We start from the raw sequence: 22,477 nt of genomic DNA, 5'->3' as shown, positions 1-22,477 counted from the left end.
AACCAAAAGCAAAACCTGTTATTTCTTCTTCCTCTTAAACATTAATTCTGAACATACCAAATTTATATATCAGTATAGGCAGAAGAGAATAAAAATCCAACAGTCCATTTTATTTTTTTATTTTTTAAACACCTTGCCTTCTGCCCTAGAATAGATACTAAGTAATGGTTCCAAGGCAAAAGAGCAGTAAGGGCTAGGCAATGGGGATTAAGTGACTTACCCAGGGTCACACAGGTAGGAAGTATCTGAAGTCAGAATTGAACCCAGGCTTTCTTGCTTGTAGGCCTGGCTCTCAATCCACTGACTCACCTAGCTGTCCCTATTTCTACTTACTTTCACTGAGGAAAAGGCCTTGACTGGTCCAGTGTTGCATAACTAGTTAGTGAGGGATGTAGGATGGGAACTGAATTTCTAGACTCTCATAAAGCTTTGTTCTTTACCATGCACTTTGCTGTAGTATTTTAGAATCAATCTTAGTTTCCATGTGGTTGTCCTGTCTGTATTTTGTTTTGGTATACTTCAATACATTCTGTATCTGTTTAACATAAAGTTTTACGGGTGTCTTTTGTCCCAAGTATCATTGTAGATATTTTACAATAGGCACTTTGATTAAGTTCTTTAGGGTAAGAAGTTATTCTATTTGTTTCTTTCATAGATTCAGAATCTAAAGTATTTCTCATGCTTCTAGGATAAACTCCTTAATCTCTCACTTAAAGTTTTTCTCTAATTTCTCACTTAAAGTTTTTCTCCAATCTGTTTTCATCCTAGCTCTCCCAACTTAAATACTGTCCTTTTTGCTATATTACAGCCAATAAACTGGACTAATTCCCTGAATATTACTTCCCTTGAATATGGCTTTCTGTTTTCATACTTTCACACAAGCCATTCTTTATGTTTTGAATCCATCACTTATCTCCACATTTCAGAAAACTTATTAGGACCAAAGTAAAGTGCACCTACTCCATGATGCTTTCCTTGGGTTCCCCATCTGCTGTTCCCCCTCCCCCTAGTCATTGATATTCACTTCTTCCTCAATTTTCTCTATTTATATGTATATATATATACTTTTTTTTTGTATTGTGCCCTCTTCCCATCCTCGATAAAAAGTAAGCCTCTTGAAGACTTCATTTTTATCTTTGTCCTACATGTTTTGTTTGATCATGTTGAAGTATGTACTGTTATATTAATTAGAATTCATTTCCTTCATATTTCTATGTATTTTTTATGCCTTTATCAACATCCTGAAAAGGCTCCACCATACTGCCAAAGGGGTCCTGACTTACATAAACAATCAAGTTTTAAATAATAACTTTATGCTTTCCAGCATTTGCCACCAAGTCTGTTTTACTGTTATTAGCCAGATGTTTTTGGCATTTCAAAAGCATTGATAATATGTACATGTTATTGAAATCTAATTACTTACAAACATACTTAAACTGGTCCACTTATGGCTTTTAATCTAGAAAATTTCCATTCAGAACTTTTTAATGTACTTCTGATATCTTCCTGCTACTCTCTCTAGTGGAGGGCCTGATTTGTAGGCACCAAAAAATAATAATTGAATTGAGCTAATCATCTAGAACCTCCTGCAATTCATGTCCATTAATTTTTTAATGTATTTATGTTTTATAAAGTTATATTTTTAAGCTACTATGATCAAGTGGATTCATGCCTTTAGTATTGCCATGAAGTACCTTGATTCTATGCATATTCTTTTAGTTTGCCTTTGAACATATATAGCTATACTTGAGACACTTATTCATTTAAAATATAGATGGAATTTATGTTGGTCACTTTGTTTGTGCTTTGTTCAAAGTCACTGTTGTTACTAGTAAACACATCTGTTGTTACCCCATAGCATAGATTCCAGCCCCAGAATCCACTGTTGGGAGCCCAGCAGTTTGTGGCAAAGGATCCGCAAGACGATGATGATTTGAAACTTTGTTCTCATACAATGATGCTTCCTACTCGTGGCCAGCTTGAAGGGAGGATGATAGTAACTGCGTATGAGCATGGGCTGGATAATGTCACCGAAGAGGCAGTGACTGCTGTTGTATATGCAGTGGAGGTTAGATGATTGTCATAAGAGATCCCATATTTTAATATGAAGTTTGTATTTATAGTATAATAGGATATTACAGAATATGACATAAAACTACTTCCTAATTTCTGAGGATTAAAATCCCTCTTATTACCATAAAATGGCTCAAGGAACATGTGATTTTCACTCCTTTTGATCAAATATAAGGTGCCCATGCATTTTAAGAGGGGTAGATTTCAAGAGTAGCATTTATTCTTAATTTTGAATAAGACATTTTAACATTTAGTTTCCTTAGGAAGGGCTGTGATACAGTGGAAATAGTACAGAATTAGGAGTTGTAAGATCCCTATTCTGCAACTCCTTTGCTTATGAATGAGCTCTTTGCCCTTGGGAAAATACCTTAATCTTTCTGAATCTCCATTTTCTCATCTTTGATATAGAGATAAGAAGATTTGAAGAGTTGTTGTGAGATCAAATGGGAAACAAGTGAAAATGCAAATAGTTAAGTTACACAAATCTGATGGTGGTGATCCAATGAATTAAATGTATAGTTGGCCCATCTTTTTTGACCTGACCATATTGTTAAGTACCTTGCACATAGTAGATGTGCTGCACATTTGTTTAATGTTTTAATTTGATTAGCCATTTTTTCTTTACATTTATCTCAAGATCTTCTTGGTTAGATCTTAACATTTCTTATTAGAAATTTTATAGTAGATATGACTATTACTCCTGTACCTCACATAGATTTTGAGGATTTCATTACAGCCTCTCTTTTTAGTTGCCATCTTCCACCAATAATAGGACCCTCTTATAAAAGGGATTGTTAAAATAAGTATATGGTTTTAATTTGGGCTTAATTTCATGAGGGTCATGTGTGACTTATCAGGTTCTGAAATGAAGCTTTGCTTTGAAAAATCTTTCCTTATTGCTAGTGGGTAAATGGGACTTAATTTTCGTTAGGAATTTGTCTTCTGCTTGTTTCCTATCACATCTCATTTATGTTAAAATATATAGTTCAGTGGTATTTTGCTAAAAGCTTTCTTTCCACTCTGTGGGATTGACCAACTAGTTCTGATTTAGATATCTAGACATTTAAACTAAGCATACTTAAAAAAATAATAAAAAAGAAAAGTTTTTAGGCCAGATTTGTTTCTGGGTTTTTAGTCTATAATAATGTTAACTCACCCTTTGTGGACTGTGATTGGGAGAAATGATAGTATTAAAAATTTAATATTGATTGCTACTTATTTTATTGTAGTTCTTTAAAAGTAAAACTCTGTATGGGGTAAACCAACTTTATAATAGGACTAAATTTTAAAAAAAATTCCAGTTTTCTCTTTCCCCAATTCTCTTCAATTGTTTTCATGGTGTGATCCTTTGGCTGGTCCATGAATTTTCATATCAGTCCTAACTTGACTGTCCTATACTTTCCACTTAATAAATTACAATAGTGCTTTACTTAAAAGGTCAGTGAAAGTTTTATGTTTTATTGTTGAAGAGAATTAGAAGTTATATATGTATTTTTTTCTTTCTAGAATCACCTTAAAGATATTCTGACATCAGTGGTATCAAGAAGAAAGGCTTACCGTTTACGAGATGGTCATTTTAAATATGCTTTTGGTAGCAATGTGAATCCACAGCCTTACCTAAAGAATAGTGTAGTAGCTTACAATAACTTAATTGAATGGTAAGTGGAATTTGAATGATAATTGCCCATTTAGAAGTTGTCTCATTTGATGAGTAAGAGACTCTTTAAGATCAAACCTTAAGGGGGGGGAGGGGATGGGGGGGAGGCTGGGTAGCTCAGTGGATTGAGAGCCAGGCTTAGAGATGGGAAGTCCTAGGTTCAAATCTGGCCTCAGATACTTCCCAGCTGTATGACCCTGGGCAAGTCACTTGACTTGTATTGGCTCTAAGACAGAAGGTAAGGGTTTAAAAAAAAAAAAGATCAAACCTTAAAAATCAAATGTTATTTTTAATGATCATGTCTAGGCAGAGTGCTTTGGACAAATCTTAATTTTTTTGTTTGTTTCATCCTCTCATTGCATTCAGTAATATAATTGAGAGTTCTTATTTTCTGGTGGGAGGTTCTAGAGTTTGACTGTTACAGTGACATGGTATTTTACTCTGCATTGTCCATCCCCTTCCTCTCTCAAGTATCTGGAGTGGAATGGAAGGTATCTCCTGGAAATTATACCCTGTTGGATGTCCAAGGCAGTGACTCCTTGATTTGGTTTCTGCACAAGGACTAGAGCAATAGGGAAATCCCTACCTTTCCCCTCAAGTTTCTTGTCCTTGCATCTTTACTGACTTGGATCCAGTGACTGGACTACTTTATCAAACTAATTGTACTTAAGCATCTGTTCCTTTAGATACATTATTTTTTCTGGGATCCATTGAGAGTCTCTTATATCTCAATGCAGAATCAGTATCTGCTTTGAGCAAGGAGGGGTTAAAGGTGAGGGTGGTATACAAAAAAAAGTAATACATTTTCTGAACTGTTGGAAAAAATAAATTGTAATATATTCTTTTTATCAATTTTAGAAGAAACTAGATTTCTACCCAAGTATTGGTCTTTTTGTCTATAGTGTTCAAGTTGAGGGGAGGAAGGAAAGGATGAATGGAAAGAACAAGATGCTAATAGGGAGGCTTGGCCAAAGACTGTCAGTAGAGAATGAAGTAGTATGATAAACAGGGAAGAAGGCAATGCAATGGAGCAGGGCAGGGGAGTGTGATAGAGATTTGGAGTTGATTGTCAAACCAATACCTGTTTAGAGGCACTATTTGAGACAGCAGAATTTTTAGATTCTCATTTTATTGTTTTGATCCTATTCTGGCAGCAGGTGGTAATTTATTTTAGTTTAGCTTTTTTGATTTCTAAGCTCTTCTTTTTCCTCCTTGCAGAAAAGCCACCACTCTCCAACTTGAGTACTGATTTGGAGAATGCAGTATTTCCTTCCTTTTCCCCAGCCAATCTCTGCTATGGCTTTACTTTGAGCTGCTTGTCATGATGACAGGGTGAATTAGTGAATTGTTAAGCGGACCTTTGTACTCAGTCATCTGACAAGGGACTCAAACTTCTCAGTCTTGAGTATGATATTTCTTATTTGGCCCCTCAAAATATAATTAGAATGATCTCTTTTATTATGCAGAATGCAAATTGTGCCTGGCTTGTTGACCTGTGTTGGTATAGTGAGTACTCATAGCCCCCTAGTATCTCTTTTGCACTCCACAAAGGGATCGAATCTGCTTTTCTTTACCTTTATTTCTACTTACAGAAAGTCCTGAAGCATTTTATGTAGTTATACAGCCATCTCTGATATCATAAATACTATTATTTTCAACTCCTATTTATTTGTAATATAATTTCCATTTCTTTTATCCAAATTACAAGCCCCTAGCAGAGTGAGGACTGAATTTTCTATTGCTTTATAAATGTTACAGGACTTAGCTCAATGCCTTGTCCTTAATATGAATTCAGTGAATATTGTTTTAAAGTAGAAGTTAAAGGTACGATTATATATAGAGTACTTAAACGGAGTTAAATGTGCTAGGTAGGGTTCATGCTTTTCACACATCTGTTATCTAGTAGAGAGCTTATAAAATATGTTGAATGTTAACACTGAAAAAAGTTAACAGTTGGAGTCTGACAGAGAAATCTAACTGGGGCAGTTTGGGGGGGGGGGTGGCATTAGCACTATTGTAGTGGCCTGAAAATAGCTGCATTGAAGGGCCCTCTGAGTCTGGTGGGCAACTGCTTCAAAATATAAATATCTGTGGCTTTCTGCCTGTGGCCTGTTCAAGAATGTGCACACAAATTAAATAGGAGGGAGAGTTTGGTTCTGCAGAGTATGTCAAAGATGTTTTTATAGTGAAGAATAATGTAGAAAAAGTAAACAGATCCCAAGTAACTTCTCTAATAGAGTTCTGGATGATAGGATTGGGCTTTTACATGTCAGGCATCAGTAATTTAATAGGGTTGCACAAAACATGGTCATGTTACTGAAAAACTGAAGAAGCTAACATTTGGAGGCAGAAAACTTAAGTTGGGTCAGAAAAAGACACTCTTGCACTGACCTAAAAACAGCTGCATTGGAGACCTTTCCCAGCAGCTACTTAAAAAAAGCTATCAAATTCACACAAATGAAATTGAAAGGAGGTTGGTTCTGCTTGTAAAATGAAGAATAGTTGTAAGCAAGCAAACTTGTCTTCTTTTTGCTCAAATGGCTGCATCTTTGTTGAGGAATGCTTTGTTTTTGCTCTCTTTCAGCCCTCCAGCATATTCAGTTCCTTCTGCTGGTCAGAATCCAGCTTCCCACCCCCCTCCAGATGATGCTGAGCAGCAGGCAGCTCTCCTATTAGCTTGTTCAGGGGATACTTTGCCAGCCTCGCTGCCTCCTGTAAACATGTATGATCTTTTTGAAGCTTTACAGGTAAATTGGTGCCTGCTCAATACGAAGTTGAATTTATATATGGAAGAATTCTGTAAGCTTAAAAAGAGTGTTTTCACTAACCTCTTCCACATTGACCAGGTATCAGGTATATTGTAGAAGTCATTCTGCTCTGAAGCTGTTGCCAATGTCAAGATTATATACTGTTATGTTTTATCAGGTTTACAGATTTAAAAAAAAAATTATTGACAATAGTAATGTTTGGTTTCAGTGGTTTAATTTGTGTAGTATTTGTGAATCCATTTTTTTAATGTAAAGAAAATAACTGCCAATAACAATTTAGAAATATTTTATGTTTTTTGTTACAGGTGCACAGAGAAGTGATTCCTACACATACGGTATATGCCTTGAACATTGAAAGGATCATCATGAAACTCTGGCACCCAAATCATGAAGAGCTACAACAAGACAAAATTCATCGGCAACGTTTGGCAACAAGAGAGGGGCTGCTTCTCTGCTGATGTAGCATTTGAGATGAGGGCATTGAACTCTTAAGTGAATCAATGTCTAAGAACTGGATTTTTTGTGTCTACATTTCAAGGCTGAGATGTACAATGCATAACCACTTCCTATGGAAATGACTTGTGTTTAATGTATTTATGTGCTACTATGAAGCCATAGTATAAATTTGACTTTTGTTAATGATCAGTCTCTTCCTTATACCACCCTTTACCCTTAATCCTCTTGCCCAAAGCAGATATTGATTCTGCTTTTGGAATGTAAAGTTGACTAGCTAGAATGTAGCTTTGGGCCTTGCAGCTCTTTTATCTGGTTTGTATGAGTAATTGTCTTTGAAAAGCTTTTACATATACTAATTCCTATGATCAGAAAAAAGATCCAGGTGTTGAGTGAAGGACTGTTGATCCACATTCCAGCAGAGATAATGTAGACAGTTCAGAAATCCAAAAAAATCATTTGAACGTGATATTTAAATGATGTAAATAGCCCTTTAAGATACCATGCATTTCAACTTAGTATTGCTACAGCTGGCTACATGCCTTTCTTTGCATTTAAAAAAAAAACCCAACTACTCTCCAGGAACACAATAACACAAAATTACTTCCATAATTAACATTTCTCCATAAAGCTAGTCATCTTGCCAAGTAAAGGACCATTCCTTTATCCAGAAAATAAAGTTATCTATGCATTGTGGTTGGATCTTCTTGATTTAAACTCATGTGGTTTTAGAGTAACATCTGCTTGTGCTTCTCATGCCACCTGGAAACTTAAGATTTTTAACAACTTAAGTGATAGAGGTGGACCAGTCAAAATACAGGTCAGTGTGTAGGTGTATATAAGTATGTATTTCATATACATAAATGTTTTTATGACTATTATCTTTTGGTTTTATAAATTGGGACTTAAAATGGATTCTTATAAAAATAACTACATGGTAAATACTATCTTGCATAAGGCTGAATATTAAATGAAACACTAATTTATATGTTCTCAGTAGAACCTTCCAAGTCCCATATGAGGTTTTGTGATGTTCAAAACAAATGCGAAGGATTCAGAAAAATCTGTATTCAAAAGGAACTTTTAATAGAGGTGTGAAAAGCCCTTTTCATTTAGGATAGGACAACACTCCATTTCTAGGGTTTTAGTAGTTTTTAAAAACTGATACCTAACCGATCCAAACCTTCCCCCGCCCCCCCTTGAATAGCCGTAGTTGAAAAAGCTAAGACTGAACAAGAGATAAGTTTTTTCAATGGTTTAAATTCTGCTGTTGATTAATGAACTTAAAAACCGTGTATAAGAGGATTCTAATTCATTCTGAGGGTAGTGTATGGCTTGCTTTAGGGCTGGATACTTGATGGATAATGAGAAGAGGTATAATTCTAGTTTTGTATGTTTTGTCAATGGGAGGACCACAAACAGATGGGTTTTACATGTCATTAAACTGGTTCATTGATTATTTCTGTTTTTTCATTGACATTATTGAAAACCAAATTTTGATGGCTCATTTACTGAAGTGTGAAAAACATGCTTTTTGCTAATAATTGAGCCAGTTGTCATGTCACCCTGAGTTCTTTTATTATGGGCTAATTGTGTTTCAAATTTGACTAAGGTAAATGGCCATTTTCATAAGGCTCTGATTGCCAAATTAAATTCTGACAACGGTATTTTATTTCCCATTGTATCCAAAAATTTCATTGAAGCCCATAGTAATAGTATCACTCCTTCCACAGAAAACTACTAAACTGTTATTTATGGCTGTGCCAATCCACCAATTCAAGGACTGAGTAAAATGTTATTAACTAGAATGTGCAATTTCCTGATAAAGGGACAATGAAACCTAAAAGTGAAATAAAACACCACAACCTTTATTTTTATTATCAAATTTTATTGTCGGGGTTAATTTCTACCTACCTTCTATTTCAGCTATCTCTGATTCTGAGTCCAGGAAAACAAATATATGCTACAGTCATTATAAGTAATAGTTCTTTAAAAGTGTTGGGGCTTTGAGGCATAGATCAGAATTAAATCAGTGGAAGAACATGGGAGCCCCGAAAAACCCTGACATTAGAACTGTTACTCCAGGAGAATTCTATGGTACGATGCACCCAGTCAAGATGCTGATGAGAGGCAGTGTGGTGCAGAGAGCTGGCTAATGCCAGCTGGGTGACCCTGGGCAAGTCACTTCTCAGGGTTCAGGCAACTCTCTGGGGTCTGCACTGGCAAAGGGAGCTGCCTTGTGGGCAGTTCCTTACCCCAGAAACCAGTTTGGAATAATCACCACCAAAAGATGCTAATAAAGAAACCGAGGGGATTGTTCACAGAATGAAACGAGGGCTGATTAATTCATTGCCCAGCTTTCCCAGTAAAAACAAAATTACCTAACCTCTAACCCATGATCCTGAAATTTAGGTCACAAAATTCTTGAACCTCCCAGTACAAGATAACCTCTCAATTACAGATGATTTAAGGTAACATAAAGAGGGGTAAGGGACAAGACTAGCTAGGATTGGGGGGGATGTGTAGAAGAGATTAGAACTGGAAGCCAGTTCCAGTAACAGAATTGAGAGAAAATGTAGAGATAGTCTAGGGGAGAGAAGCACTTCTGCAAAAATGCAGTTCATAGGAAGATAATGAAATTTAGTCAAATGTCATTTATCCTGCAGAAGTAAGACTGAATTGGATCCACCATTTCCCTGGTGGAAAAATAAGTGAAAAGGCATTCGAAAGGTTATGTCCCTGTAGAGAACCTGAGTCCCTGGTCAGAAATAGGGATATTTTAGGAAGGCAAGAGCGGTTTACTAGCAGTGGAAAAGTGAGCTGAGAAAACAGCAAGAAAAAGATAATTGGTATTTAGATACATCGATTTGGTATTGAATTAGCATTTCTAATTGTAGCTTTGTCCATGAGCTTCTGTTACACTTGTGAGGTATAGGCAGCTTTGAACAAAAGCTTTCCTACCCCCTTGACTAAGTGGGAATGAAAATTTCTAAAAATTATAAAGACAAAATAATCCCACCTCTTTTTGCAGAGGTGGAGTTGTTACACTGAAAGTTCCCAAATGGCAGTGGCCAAAGGTTTTAAGTCCCCTCACTGCCCTTGTGAAGATATAACTTAAAAGAAACTAGCAAAATGAGTAATAGAGAAGTAAATGGACTTTTGTACCATATACAGTAGATAATTTATGGGAACTACTGTTGGCAGCCTGAATAGCCTTTGTATTGATTGCTGCTGCCTTAGCTTTTTAAATATAATGGGGAAAATATCACCCCAGAGTCAATGTTTGAGACTAGAAAAAGTCTAGCTGCCTGCTAATTTGGGAGGGTAAATAAGTACAGAATACTCTATTTTATCCTATATTTTCCATCCTAACCTAGTTTATCGCCTATAGAAGCATTTTATCTGCCGGCACCAGTCCAGGATGTCTTTCCTTATCTTGCCATTAACAGTAACTGTTTTTTTTTTCTTTTTTCCAGTAAGAGGAAAACATATAAAGAAGAAATCCTAAGTGATACTACATGCAGCTACAGAACTGCCTCCCCACTTGTGACTTTTGTGGGGACGGCATTTGGGGAACATTCTCAAAGGCGGAATAAAACAAATAATATTGAAGTTTTCCCCACATAAAGGACAGTGGTAGGGCTTGTCTCCTATGTGATGTTTCTGGTGATGCACAAATGGGCCTTTCTCCATGAAATGCCTCTGTCACCCATATTTACAGGCTGCTTCTGGCGGGCACACAGAATAATCTTCAAGACAGTGCCACAGAACAGAAGCTCAGTTTTTCTTTTCCACATCCAATCTCTCATGAAAATGATGTCTCTCCTGAGGGGAAGGGCTCTGCGTTCTTGGGAGGGGATGCACCCATGGTTCATCTTACCCAGCCAGGCTTCTCTGACCAACTTGGCATTTCCTGATGTTTCCTATGCATCTGCATCCCTGGAACCTTCCTGAGGACTTTCTTCCTCAGTTGTTTCCATTCACAGTTCCACTTGCTGGAATAAAGAGAGAATCCAAGCATAAATCAGTCCTTGGTTTTAAAAGAAAAGAGATTGCAGGTCAAAGTTCTTCATGATTTTTTTCTTAAAAAATCATGGTTAGACCTTCAAATGGTGCTGTAGGAAAGGTAAAATTCTTCCATATGTTAACATCTTCTGTCCTTTGCCCCCTTCCCACTCCATTGTTTTCTTTAACTCAAAAGAATAGCAGATGTGATGAGATTTAAGAGAAGTCTAGATGGGTGAAAACTCACGAATCACACCTGCTTCTCTATGTCCAACCACAAATCATCCTTGGAAAAGGATGGATCCTGTCCATCTGCCAGATGGAGACCAAATTCAGGAGGCAAAAGACAGTCACAGCAATGTTCTGTATCTCAGAAAATTTAATTATGACCAATGCCACTAAAGGAAGGTATAAAAAAAGAGAAGAACAAGACCCGGTCACTAAGTTTTGAGTCTGACAATCCTAGGTATGTTTTCTTTCAGGAAGAGGGAGTGAGGATAACAGCAAGATAGGTGAAGTTAAAGGATCTGAGCTGTGGTATACTCTCCAACACCCAATGCAATTAGAGTTTCCAATAGTTTAAAATGAGCCAGATAGTTTTCTTCTCTGGAACCATTAAGGTTGTAGGGATCACTTACCCTAACCTGAACCGTGATCAGCTGTTTATTGGCCCAGTGACATGAAATTCAAACTAATTTAGGTAAATTGGCTACTGTTCCATGCAGTTTAAAAAGAGAGGGAAAAGGGGTGGGGCAGTATTTCTGTTTTTAATTTGGAGATACCAAGGGCTGGTAGTCCTAATGCTTGAAGAGGTTTAATCAGTATCAATATTATTTCAAGTATTTAAAGTTTCATCCCACTGGGAAGTGGGATCATCCCTGACTTCAAACAATGATTTTAGGAGAATTATTATTCATATTGTTCTAAGGTGGGACAAGTACACAATTATAATATGTAATGAGATTGTATTTCTGTTGGTATTCCTCTGGGATCTAGTCATGTTCCTATTTCAGGAGGTAAAAAGAAATTACTTTCCTTTCTAGGGGACAGCCTTCCACTGTAAACTACTGCCCATTTCCTTTAAAGTTAGTGTTAATGCCTATCAGGAATCTCTGCGATTCCTCATTCAAATAATCGTTAAGGACCTGAAATCCTGTATACACAACTTGTATCTTGTAGTTACCCTAGTCAAGATTAATAATACCTTACATTTATTTATTTTTTTTAATCCTTAGAGCTTAAAAATTTATGTTAGTTCTTGGCCAGAACTTGTTTTGCTCTTGCTGTCTGCTCAGATTTATCTATGAACTATGGGAAATATTTGTCATTCATTGCTTACTCATCACATACATTAGTGTGATGATAAAATAATTTTAAAAAACACTTTAGAGAATAGCAAGTGGATTACAGTTATTCAGTAAGCTCTCCAGGAGCAAGAACCCTGTTTTACTTAAAATTTTCTGTATCCCTGAGGGACTTGCATAGTGCTATGCACAGAGGAAATTCATAATCCACAATTACTGAATTGGATTCTCAACTAGGGCGGACTGTAGTTCAAGGGTAAAAGATCCCTACAACTGAGAAAACAAACCCAATTCAGTTGTTGATACGTAGATTTCATATTCATTGAGGTCAGACTGAATTTTGTCTGTTAACATATGTCCAAACCAATGAAAGTTTGTGGTACTTTTAATGAATGTATCCATGAACATAAACTTGTCACAATTTCCCAGGTTCTATTATTGGGGAGAGGAAAAAAAATTGGCTTTCAGACATAAGATGCTGTTAAGACTTTTGGTTTTAACTAAGTAACATTCTCTGCTGTTTTTTAGCCAAAACACTTCATTTCAATGTAACTTCTGTATTGGTGGCTTACTCATTGTTCATTTTGGTTATAAAAGTCCTCCTGGGTCATGAAATAATACGTCTATCAAGCAATCCTCCGTAAAGGAGAAAATGTTCTTAGCCTATCATCTACCCACTGAAGATCACAAGAGGAATGGAAATTTGCAATCAGCTAAGAAAGGCACTGTTCATTTATGTATCACCTTAACTTTTGCTTCAGTTGCTCTCAGTCATGCTGTTAGCTTCACCTTCTCTTGGGGGTTCACCTCCTCCTGCTAAGTCACCCTCTAATTCCCATAGGACATCCGCATCATCCATGCTGCTGGAGACATGGCACTTCTTGAATCCCTGGACAATGGAATCACTTGAGATGTTGTTCCACGCAACCATGACCCACTCTAGAAACAGACCAAGGGGAGGCTTCTTGGCATTCCCAGTTGGGCTGAGAGCAAGGTTGCCAGCAAGGAGCCACTCTGAGTACTGGGAACGTACACTGTCATTCAGAGGTTTATAGACTACCACATCGAGCACTTGTAGCTGAGAAGTCAAGCCTCCTGGGATGATAACCATATCTGTATCCATGGTTTCCATGGAGTTTTTAACAGAATCAGTAGCATGGCCCCGATAGCCATTTAGGATAAGCATCCCCCGCTGCTGCGGCACTGCTCCAGTCCTACGTTTCCACACTACCTCCAACCAGTCCTGCATCAAGTCCTCCGTCATCCATCCATACCGATGGCAGCGAATTTCCATCCCACTGGGGAACTTTCCAGGTGGGATATAGGTTCCCCTTAAAATGATATATGGAGGCAATTTTCTTCCATCAGCCAAGACACCGAGCATCGCTGTGATTTTCAGTTTTTCCCTGCCAGGGGTCTTCACCAAAACAGGCTTTTCCCCTTGGTTGTCAACAGTCACTCGAGACGGTACCTCCAAACAAATTGGAGTCTCATCCGCATTCCCCATCTGCCCCACCACGTAATCGTGCGTCTTGCGCAGAGCCAGGATGCTACGCTGGTAAGTGATGAGTTTCTCCGTTAGGTCTTCAGGCAAATGCTGGGGCACAGGTACCTTATGTCTCAAAGAGAGGTCGTACCTCCTCATCATCCTACGACACCATCCCAAGCTTGCTTTAAATCCCTTTTCAGGAATATTCATTTCCTGGGCAATTTCTAAGGCCTTGAGCTGCATTGCCTCCCTCGTGATCGGGTCTCCTTTGGCTTGCCTCTGCCTCACGTACTCGGCGACCCGCTGGTCCACCAGAGCGAACCTTCCATTCTTGGGACCTCGAAAAGCACGTCGCATCGCGTGGGCATTCTGGAGTTGCATCTTCACTTTCCGCCAGTCACGGACATTTTTCTCCAACACACCAAACTGCTTGGCAGCCTGGCAGTTGTTAGTACTTTCTGCATAATCCACAACCATTAACTTGAAGCCTGCATCATAGCTCCGGCGGATCCCTCTGCTCAGCTGATATTTACTTGCTATGTCATCTATCCCCAGATCATACCCTGGGAAACCCATGGCCATGAAGAATGGGTACCCTTCAGTCCACTCAGGCATTTCTGGGATGTCTTGGGGTAGGTGGAAAGCGAAGTTTTCGAGATGCTGAGGTTGGGGGAAATGAGGAGCGATGCTCAGTGGGGAGGTCCACTCTGGGTGCTTTAGATCAGATTCTTCATTCCCTGGGAGATAAAGAGGGAAATTAAAAGACTATTAGTCTACATGCACATTTCTGTTTCATACCCCAGTTTTCTAAAAGTGCCAGGACCAGAAGTTGTCAGAAACGTTCATTTTTGTGCCAGATGGGCCAAATTGCTCTTCAGATGGGAGAAAACCACCTGAATGTTACATCCTCATCTTTGGCATGACTTCTTGCTATTCCCTTAAGCACACCTGAAGGACCCTCAGACCAATACTGTGGAGGTCTTGGGAGCCTAACCCAAAGAGCAAACTTGAACTGAGACAAGTTCCCATTAACATCTCCCCTTTCTCATGATACACGCTGAATGAAGTTTTATGGTTCTATTTCCACAAACAGTAGAATTAATAATCTAATAGTAGGTTATTACACATATTAATGTATTGCTTGTGCTTAGATAGGTCACAGAATCAGTCATAAAATCTTAAGAGCTCCTTTAGTCTAAACCCATCTTCTTATAGACAGATGAAGAAACTAAGGTTTATAAAGTATATATAAAATTTCTAAGTCCATGGGAAAAGATAGCCAGAATCTCCAAATTCAATGCTTTTATCTTTATTACTATGCTATTAGGCCACTTTCATTTTGATTAGGGATTTACCCCTCAAAATGATTCCTTCATTCTCTTCAAAAACAAAAACAAAAAAACCCGCCCCCAAACCCAACAACAAAATTTAAACATATCTTGTCTTCTTTTGTTCATGGCTACCAGCAAGCAAGCAAGGACTTCTACAGGGCAAAAATCACTAGCAATCCCAACCCAATTGGCCTTCTGATGATGACAGCTTAGGTTTCTATTATCACTACTCTATTTGTTCAAAACATTCAGTCTCTCACTCTGAATTTTTCATTCAAAACTTAGGAGGCAAGGGGAATCTGCCTAAATAACGCAATGCCTTTTGTTCCAAGAATTCATTCATTTACAAAGGGAAAGGAAGAAATGATGTCCATTAAAATAGTGTTTTATATCAACTTTATTTCCACCTCCCAAACAGAATTCAGATATATATTCCAAGAGACCACATTCTCCCCACCAAATCTCTGGCCCTTAAGGCACAGTTTCTCACCAATAATCAAGTATTCTAAATTGTGTATTCTAAAATTCCAAAATGTAATGAAAAATTAGCTAGTGAGAAAGACTATATATCTGAAGTGGCCATAAAAATCTGCTCAAGCCTTTCCTTTTCTTCCTTTCTTCTTTCAGATTTCCAGTTCCCTAAAAGGCATCTGTAGTCCATTTAGTTCTGTACCTGTCTTCTCATGGCAATGTCAAGGCTCTAGAGTTATCAGTTATATATTCTGATGGACAGAAGCCCTTCTCTGGGGGACATTAACCAGTGTGACTTAGCAGAAAGAGCTTAGGATAGCAGTTCAGGAAATGTAGGCTCCAATCTCAAAAATGAGATCATATTTGTAAAGCGCTTCATAAAGAGTGCCTGGCACATAGTAAGTATTTTAAAAATGGGTGTTCCATTCCTCCTCCCAGTATCAGTCCATCCATCAGTAAATATGCTGCGCAACCCTGGGAAAGTGATCCAAGTTCTAAACTCACAGCAACTTACTACCAAAAAAAAATCCAATAATAGTAGCTAACATTTATAGAGTGCTTTGAGGTTTACTAAGGCTTTTTACATATTTGACCTCATTTGAACCTAACAAAAACCCTGAGAGACTGATGGTATTACTATTTCCATTTTACAGATGAGGGGAGAGACTGAAAGATGGGAAGATTTAGATCACACTTTTAAGATTTGCTAAGCTTTCAATGGATGCTCATAACAACCCTGGGAGATCAACTGTCCCCATTTTAAAGGTGAGGAAATTGCAGTGGAGAAATGGGAAGAGACTTACCTCAGGTCACAAGTTAGTTAAGTAATTAAAGTAGGATTTGAACCCAGGTCTTCCTGACTCCAAGTTTTGCACTCTATTCCTTGCACTGCCTAATTCTATAGCACTTAGATATAGCCAGGTCCCAGTTCTTCTGGATTGCATCATTCAATTCACACTACAAATTTCTACTGAGCTGGAACCACTGACCATATTTTACATAACTTCAGCTCTGAAGAGCATAAATTCAAATACATGTAACTACTTCAGGGATTCATTGTTCACACTATCTAGGTTCTGCATACAATAGCTGGATATGATTTGGGTTTATTTTAAGTCTTATTTCCTATCCATTAAGAACCAATAAAGTTATTCTGCCTGTCTTGGTAGTCATGATATTTTATTCAAATAATCTTACCCGGATGATCTTAGTCCCTGTTTTATTGGGGACATTTGTATACTGACATGGAGCCTACCTTTCTATTGAATCCACTCCCCTGAATGTAACTAAAAAGGAAATTGGTGTTCCAGAGTTCAAGGAGTCTTATTTTATCCTTTTTGGTTTGCCTCAAACAAAAACCAGACCTTTTCCTGAATTCTGGTACCATACACTGACAAAAGTCTCATTACCATGACGAATCCTGGTGTCTGAACTCTAATGATTCCAGCTGCATGCATTCCTCCAAGATCAGATCTGAATTGATTTACTCTCTTACCTGTGAAGGAGCCTCCTTGGAGTTTCCATTCCTCAGAGTTCTGAGGGTAAGGAACCCAAGGCCCTTCCTCTGCTTCCAATTGAGAGATCACGTCTGGTTTGGGAAATGGGAATTCTGTTTGTCAGGAATAAAACAGGAAACAATGGGTTACAATTATGGACTACTGTCAAAGTAACTTGTGATTTAATTAAAATCCACCCATCCCAGCAATCCAAACTTCCTCACCTTCATTGTTAGTATATGTAGAGTTAGAAAGGGAAAATACACAGCTTAACCAAATGAGGGTTAAATTTAAGGTTTCCTGGAAGGAGATGTTCAGAGGGAAATATCTGTGCTTTCTAGTCAGGAATTCAAGGATCTCTGTCAGCCAAGGGCAAGAGTTGATGATATCATTAGGAAAGAGCAAGATGGCAACAGGATTTAGAAGAGATGGATACCACTGATAATACCTCTTACTTGCCAAATGCTTTTCCTTTTATTAAAACAACAACAACAACAACAACTTCCTGCTAATCATGAGAGGTAGATAGAGTGAGCATTATTCAGATGTTATAGATAAAGAAAATGGGGTTCAGAGGACTTAAACGATTTGGCATGGGTAGCATGACTAATTAGTGTCAGAACTTAACCTAGATCTTGGGGAAACAAGATCCAAATACACTGAGTTGCTTCTTTTAAAAGATAATTTTTAAAAATTGTCTTTTTTGGTCTAAATCGGTGGCTTTATTGGCACAGGGAAATCCCAGTGAGAAAACTCCCTTTACCAATGCAACTTAGTTAACCCTTCTTCAACTTAGGTCCAAGAAAGTTGCCTGGGGACAGTAAGTGGTTAAGGGGCCCAAGGTCCAACAGCTAGTTTGTCAGGGAAACAATGGCTTGAAGAATCTTCCCAACTTTGAGGCTGGCTCTTTAGCCACTCCACAATGCACTGATATCTCATCTTTACTAGTAACATCAGCTTATCATCAATAAAGAGCTTCTTTATCTCATTTGATCCTCATGGCAATGCTATAAAGAAGGGAGGTTTTATTATGCTAAATAAATATTTTATTAAATAGATTAAGTTTTTTTATTTGATATGTTTAATGGGGAAGTTAGGAAATCCTTCCAAACAAATCAATCTAGACAAATTCATGGAGAGTAGATTCAAAATACATCAATAATGGAAGGCAATATACTTTGGGGTACAATGCAAGTCTTGAAGTTGACCTCATAGAAGATTATGCACTTCCAACAGTTAATGTCTCTGAGCTAGATAGACCATGGGACTAGAAACACCATGAATCTGATCCAATGTCACATTTCTTATTTCTCTGCAGAAAGGGTACCCAGAGTTCAAATACCCAAGTCCTGACGTGAGACTGAAAGCTGGGTGGCTCTCTAAGCACCAATATTTTAAAGAAGAAATTAAATATGAAGTGTTGATGGGAGAGATTCCAAGTTTTGGCTAGAGTTATCTTGACATACTAGAAATGAGACATAGATACAATCCTCAAGACAGAAATTCTAGGAGACAAAAGAAAATAAATCATTACCCAGGGACAGTACAGTTTCATAATTCATTCTCATGACCTCCCGGTATAGTGCCTTTTGTTGCTCAGTTAAAACTTCCCATTCCTCATCAGAGAAATAAATAGCCACCTCATCAAATAGGGCTGGTACCTGGAAAAAAAAAAAAGAACATCCTTTACTCAACACCTAAAAGACAATGATGAAGGATCACTGAATTGGAATGGATCTTAGGAATCACAGAATCATGAAATGCTGGAGCTAGAAGTAGCCTTGGGAATTATTTAGTCCAAACCCCTCATTTAATGAGAGGAGTTGCCCAAAATCAGAGGACTTGTCAGGGGACAGGTCCAGAATTAGAACCCAGGTTTCCTATTTCCCAAGCCTGTATTTACCACACCTTCCCATTCACCCCCCTTCCACTTTCTAATTGGAGAAAGAAAGTGGACAATACAATATAAACATGTATTTAGCATCTAATGTGTGAAGAACACTGTATTAGGTGCCAAGAGAGAAACAATTTACATAAAACAAGATCCCTGACCTAAAGAACCTTAAGGTCCAGCAGAGGAATATTATCACAAGAGATAATTACAATGCAGAATATTAAGTGAAAAGTGCATTAACATTTTTTAAAAAGCTATATGACACTCCAAATTTTATATTCTATTTTCCCACCTTTGTATTATAGTATTGTATTATGTAGTTCTTCATACTCTTTAAGAATATTTTTTCTTTCTAACTTGATCTTCATTATTCAACTCATGTGTTATGTTCTCTGTGACGTCTTCCATGCTCCTTCCACCCCTGTTGTCAATGATTTCTCCCCTTCAAATTATATTGTGCTTTTTTGGTGTAATTCATATACCACAAGTAGAGCTCCTAATGGGGACTTATCTCTGCCTACAGTAGATGTTCCATAAATTTGGTGAATGGAACAAAAGACAAAAATGAAAAAAACAAGCTAAAACAGAAAGCTAGGTATGTCATTATAGACAGGAAAAATCAACTGAGTATTCTTGGAACAAGTTGGTATTTAAAGGATGGGAGAATCCAATGATGAGAGTGAAGAAAATCCTACGAAAAAGGAAACAACCACAACCATACACACTTTCACATAAAAGTGAGTCTGTGTTTAGGCAGCACACCAGTTTGGCTGAAGCAGAGTTCACGAGGAGTCTATGATTCAGTTTAATTTAATTCAAACTGCTTTTATCAGGAATTAAGAACCTATACGGTACAAGTCATCATATGAGCTGTTGGGAAAACCAAAAGACAAAAATGAAACTGTCCTTGTTGATGAGGTACTTACAAGATGACTTAAAGTTGGAAGGGTAAGATGCCACTAGTTTCTGAAAGGCTGGCATTCTTTCCCTCACTTTTTAGAAGTTCTTAACCTAGTCTGTGAACTTAAAAAAATTATTTTGATTACTGTGCTTCAATGGTTTCCTTTGTCATCCTATGTTTTTTATGCATTTAAAATATTATTCTGAAAGAGTTCCCCAGATTGCTTGCCAAAGAGGTGCAGGTCACAAAAAAAGTGAAAAATCATTGCTCCATCAAGGAGGGAAGGTCAAGAGTATCAAAAGCTACAGAGAGGTAAAGAAGACAGAAGATTTTTAAAAAGTGATTTTAAAGTGATTTTTTGATTTTGCATACAAGGTGCCTGGTGATAAAACACTGAAAAAAATATAATTCCTTTTGCAAAGGAATTGCAAAATACAAAAGCTGTGATACAGAGTGCTCTAAGAAAATGTGAGAAGGAAGATAACTCAGCTAAAGGAATCAGAAAGGCATCATGGAGACATTTGGGAAATGGCTTTTATAGAGCTCACAATGAGAGATCAGTGCATTTCAGGCACTGTAAATGGCTTCTGTAGGCAGGAGATGGGATGATGGAATTAGAAACAAGGTACTGGTCCTACTTGGTTTAAATTTGAATATAGAGGACCTAAAATTCCAAGATAAGGTGTTTTTTTTTTAATTTATTTTTTGGCAACAGGGAGCTATTGAAGGTTTGGGGACAAGAGAGTAAGCCAATTATTTAGCATCCAAGAACTATGTTATGCATGAGAGAAACAAAGGCAAAAATGAAATAACCTCTACTTCCATTCTATTGAGGAGATAACATGTATATATAAACATACACAAAATATATTCAAAATCAATACATTGGTTGCTGCATTAAACCTGTGCATGAAGGGATCTGTGAAGGATTGACTAGAGAGTAAATTGGAGGTGAAGAGACTAGTCAAGATTCATTAGTCACCCTGGGGGTGGCTTAGCAAAGGGGAGACAGAAAAGAGATGTTATAGAGACAGAACCAACAATACTAAGATGGAATTAGAGGTTACAGATGCCAAGGAGAGAAGAGCCAGAGACACAATTCAAGTCCACAAGTATTTATTCAGCACCTACTATGTGACAGGCCTTTTCTAATTACTGGGGACACAGAGAAAGGCAAAATGAAACAAAAAACCAGCCCCTACTCTTAAGGAGCTCATAGTCTAATGGGGGAAACCATGGAAAAACAACTGTGTAACAAAGAAAATATATACGGAACAAACTGGATATAATCTCAGAGGGAAGACATTAAGGAGGGCTGGGAAAGGGTGCTTGTATAAAGTGGGACTTTAGCTGTGAAGGAAGCCAGAGGCAGATACGAGGAGGGAGTTTCAGATCTGGGGTAAGTCAATGAAAACACCCAGGGCTGGGAGATGGGAGTGTCCTACTTGAGAACAAGCAAGGAGGCCACTGTCCCTGGATCTCAGAGTTTGGGGAGGGGATTCACGTATAAAAAGAACAGAAAGGTGGCAAGGGGCCAGGTTACTCTAAGGATTATGCACAGAAATAGTTAAGGTGAGAGGAGGGACAAGTTTAGGGAGAAGATAATGAGTTCACTCTTGAATAAATTGCATTTGATGTTAGGAAGGCAGTCAGATGGTGATATCAGCCAAACAGTCTGGCTACGTATACATAGGATCATTGATGGGGAAAGGTCTTCCAAATTCATCTAATCCAATCTCCCCATTTTGTAGATGAGAAAAATGAAGTCTGTGGTAGTTATCTGACTTACAAGGTCACACAGGTATAAACAGATTTATCAGCCAGTCACTACATAGAGGTGATAATTGAACCCACAGAAGGGAGAGAATATGGAGTGACTTCTCTGGCTTTAAGTCCCAACTAAAATTCTACTGTCTACAGGAGGCCTTCCCCAATTTCTCTTCATTCCTGGGCTTCCTTGCTAACTATTTTCTATTTCTCCTGCATATAGAGTGCTTTGTAGAGATCTGTTTGCACATTGTCACTCCTCCCATTAGACGTAAGGCTTTCTTTTGGCTCTTTATATTTCTCCAACATTTAGCACACAGTAGGTGCTTAATACATTTTGATTGCTTGAAAAGGCCCCAAAGTTCTTGTGGGAGACCCTTGGATCCGGGGATGGAAACAGAGTCAGGACTGGAAAGTCTGGAGAGGTCTAAAAAAGTGAGGCATGGAACTAGAACCAAACATTGTCATGGAATCTTCTTCAAGAGAAGAGAAAAATGGGTGGTCAATGGCATGAAATGTTGCAGAGAGGTCAAGGAAGGAAAGGAACTAAGAAGAGGCTCCTGGATATGGCAATGTAGGAATTATTAGCTGAGCAGTTTCAATGGAAGTAGGAGCTGTTAATTGTAAATGACTTTTTCTAGGGTTTTGGATCATAGGGTTTGTACAGGGAAGGGATTCCAAGGAAATTTAATTCAACCCCACATTTTTACAAATGGAGAAACCGAGGCCCAGTGAAATTAAGTAAGTTGCAGAAGGTGCCTGGTGCTTTCAGAGACATTTCCAAAGAAGTGGTGGTGCTGGAAGTAGGGAGTGAGGAAAGTGGAGGTAATATCTCCCTGCAAGGAATCTCCTAAGCAGTGGAGCATAA

The 22,477-nt window shown here is 37.9% G+C and overlaps 2 protein-coding genes across 3 annotated transcripts in view; one reads left to right on the top strand and one right to left on the bottom strand.

Moving 5' to 3' along the window:
• TADA1 (transcriptional adaptor 1) overlaps nucleotides 1–8,836 on the top strand; it is a 20,398-nt gene extending 11,562 nt beyond the window's left edge. The window contains exons 5-8 of the mRNA XM_001363905.5: nucleotides 1,859–2,068; nucleotides 3,580–3,731; nucleotides 6,315–6,477; nucleotides 6,804–8,836. Coding sequence (XP_001363942.1) covers nucleotides 1,859–2,068; nucleotides 3,580–3,731; nucleotides 6,315–6,477; nucleotides 6,804–6,956 — 678 coding nt within the window. The 3' untranslated portion in view covers nucleotides 6,957–8,836. The remainder of the gene's footprint in view (nucleotides 1–1,858; nucleotides 2,069–3,579; nucleotides 3,732–6,314; nucleotides 6,478–6,803) is intronic.
• The window catches only part of POGK (pogo transposable element derived with KRAB domain), a 26,873-nt gene continuing 13,214 nt past the window's right edge, over nucleotides 8,819–22,477 (bottom strand). For both annotated transcript variants that reach the window (XM_007480693.3, XM_007480692.3), the window contains exons 3-6: nucleotides 18,582–18,708; nucleotides 17,047–17,160; nucleotides 13,005–14,486; nucleotides 8,819–10,946 (exon numbers count right to left, since the gene is read on the bottom strand). In XM_007480693.3, the coding sequence (XP_007480755.1) occupies nucleotides 13,018–14,486; nucleotides 17,047–17,160; nucleotides 18,582–18,708 (1,710 nt within the window). In that variant the 3' untranslated portion in view covers nucleotides 8,819–10,946; nucleotides 13,005–13,017. The remainder of the gene's footprint in view (nucleotides 10,947–13,004; nucleotides 14,487–17,046; nucleotides 17,161–18,581; nucleotides 18,709–22,477) is intronic.

This window comes from Monodelphis domestica, chromosome 2, assembly GCF_027887165.1.
Source record: "Monodelphis domestica isolate mMonDom1 chromosome 2, mMonDom1.pri, whole genome shotgun sequence".
Lineage (NCBI taxonomy): Eukaryota > Metazoa > Chordata > Mammalia > Didelphimorphia > Didelphidae > Monodelphis > Monodelphis domestica.
This window is presented reverse-complemented; position numbering and strand designations above follow the sequence as displayed.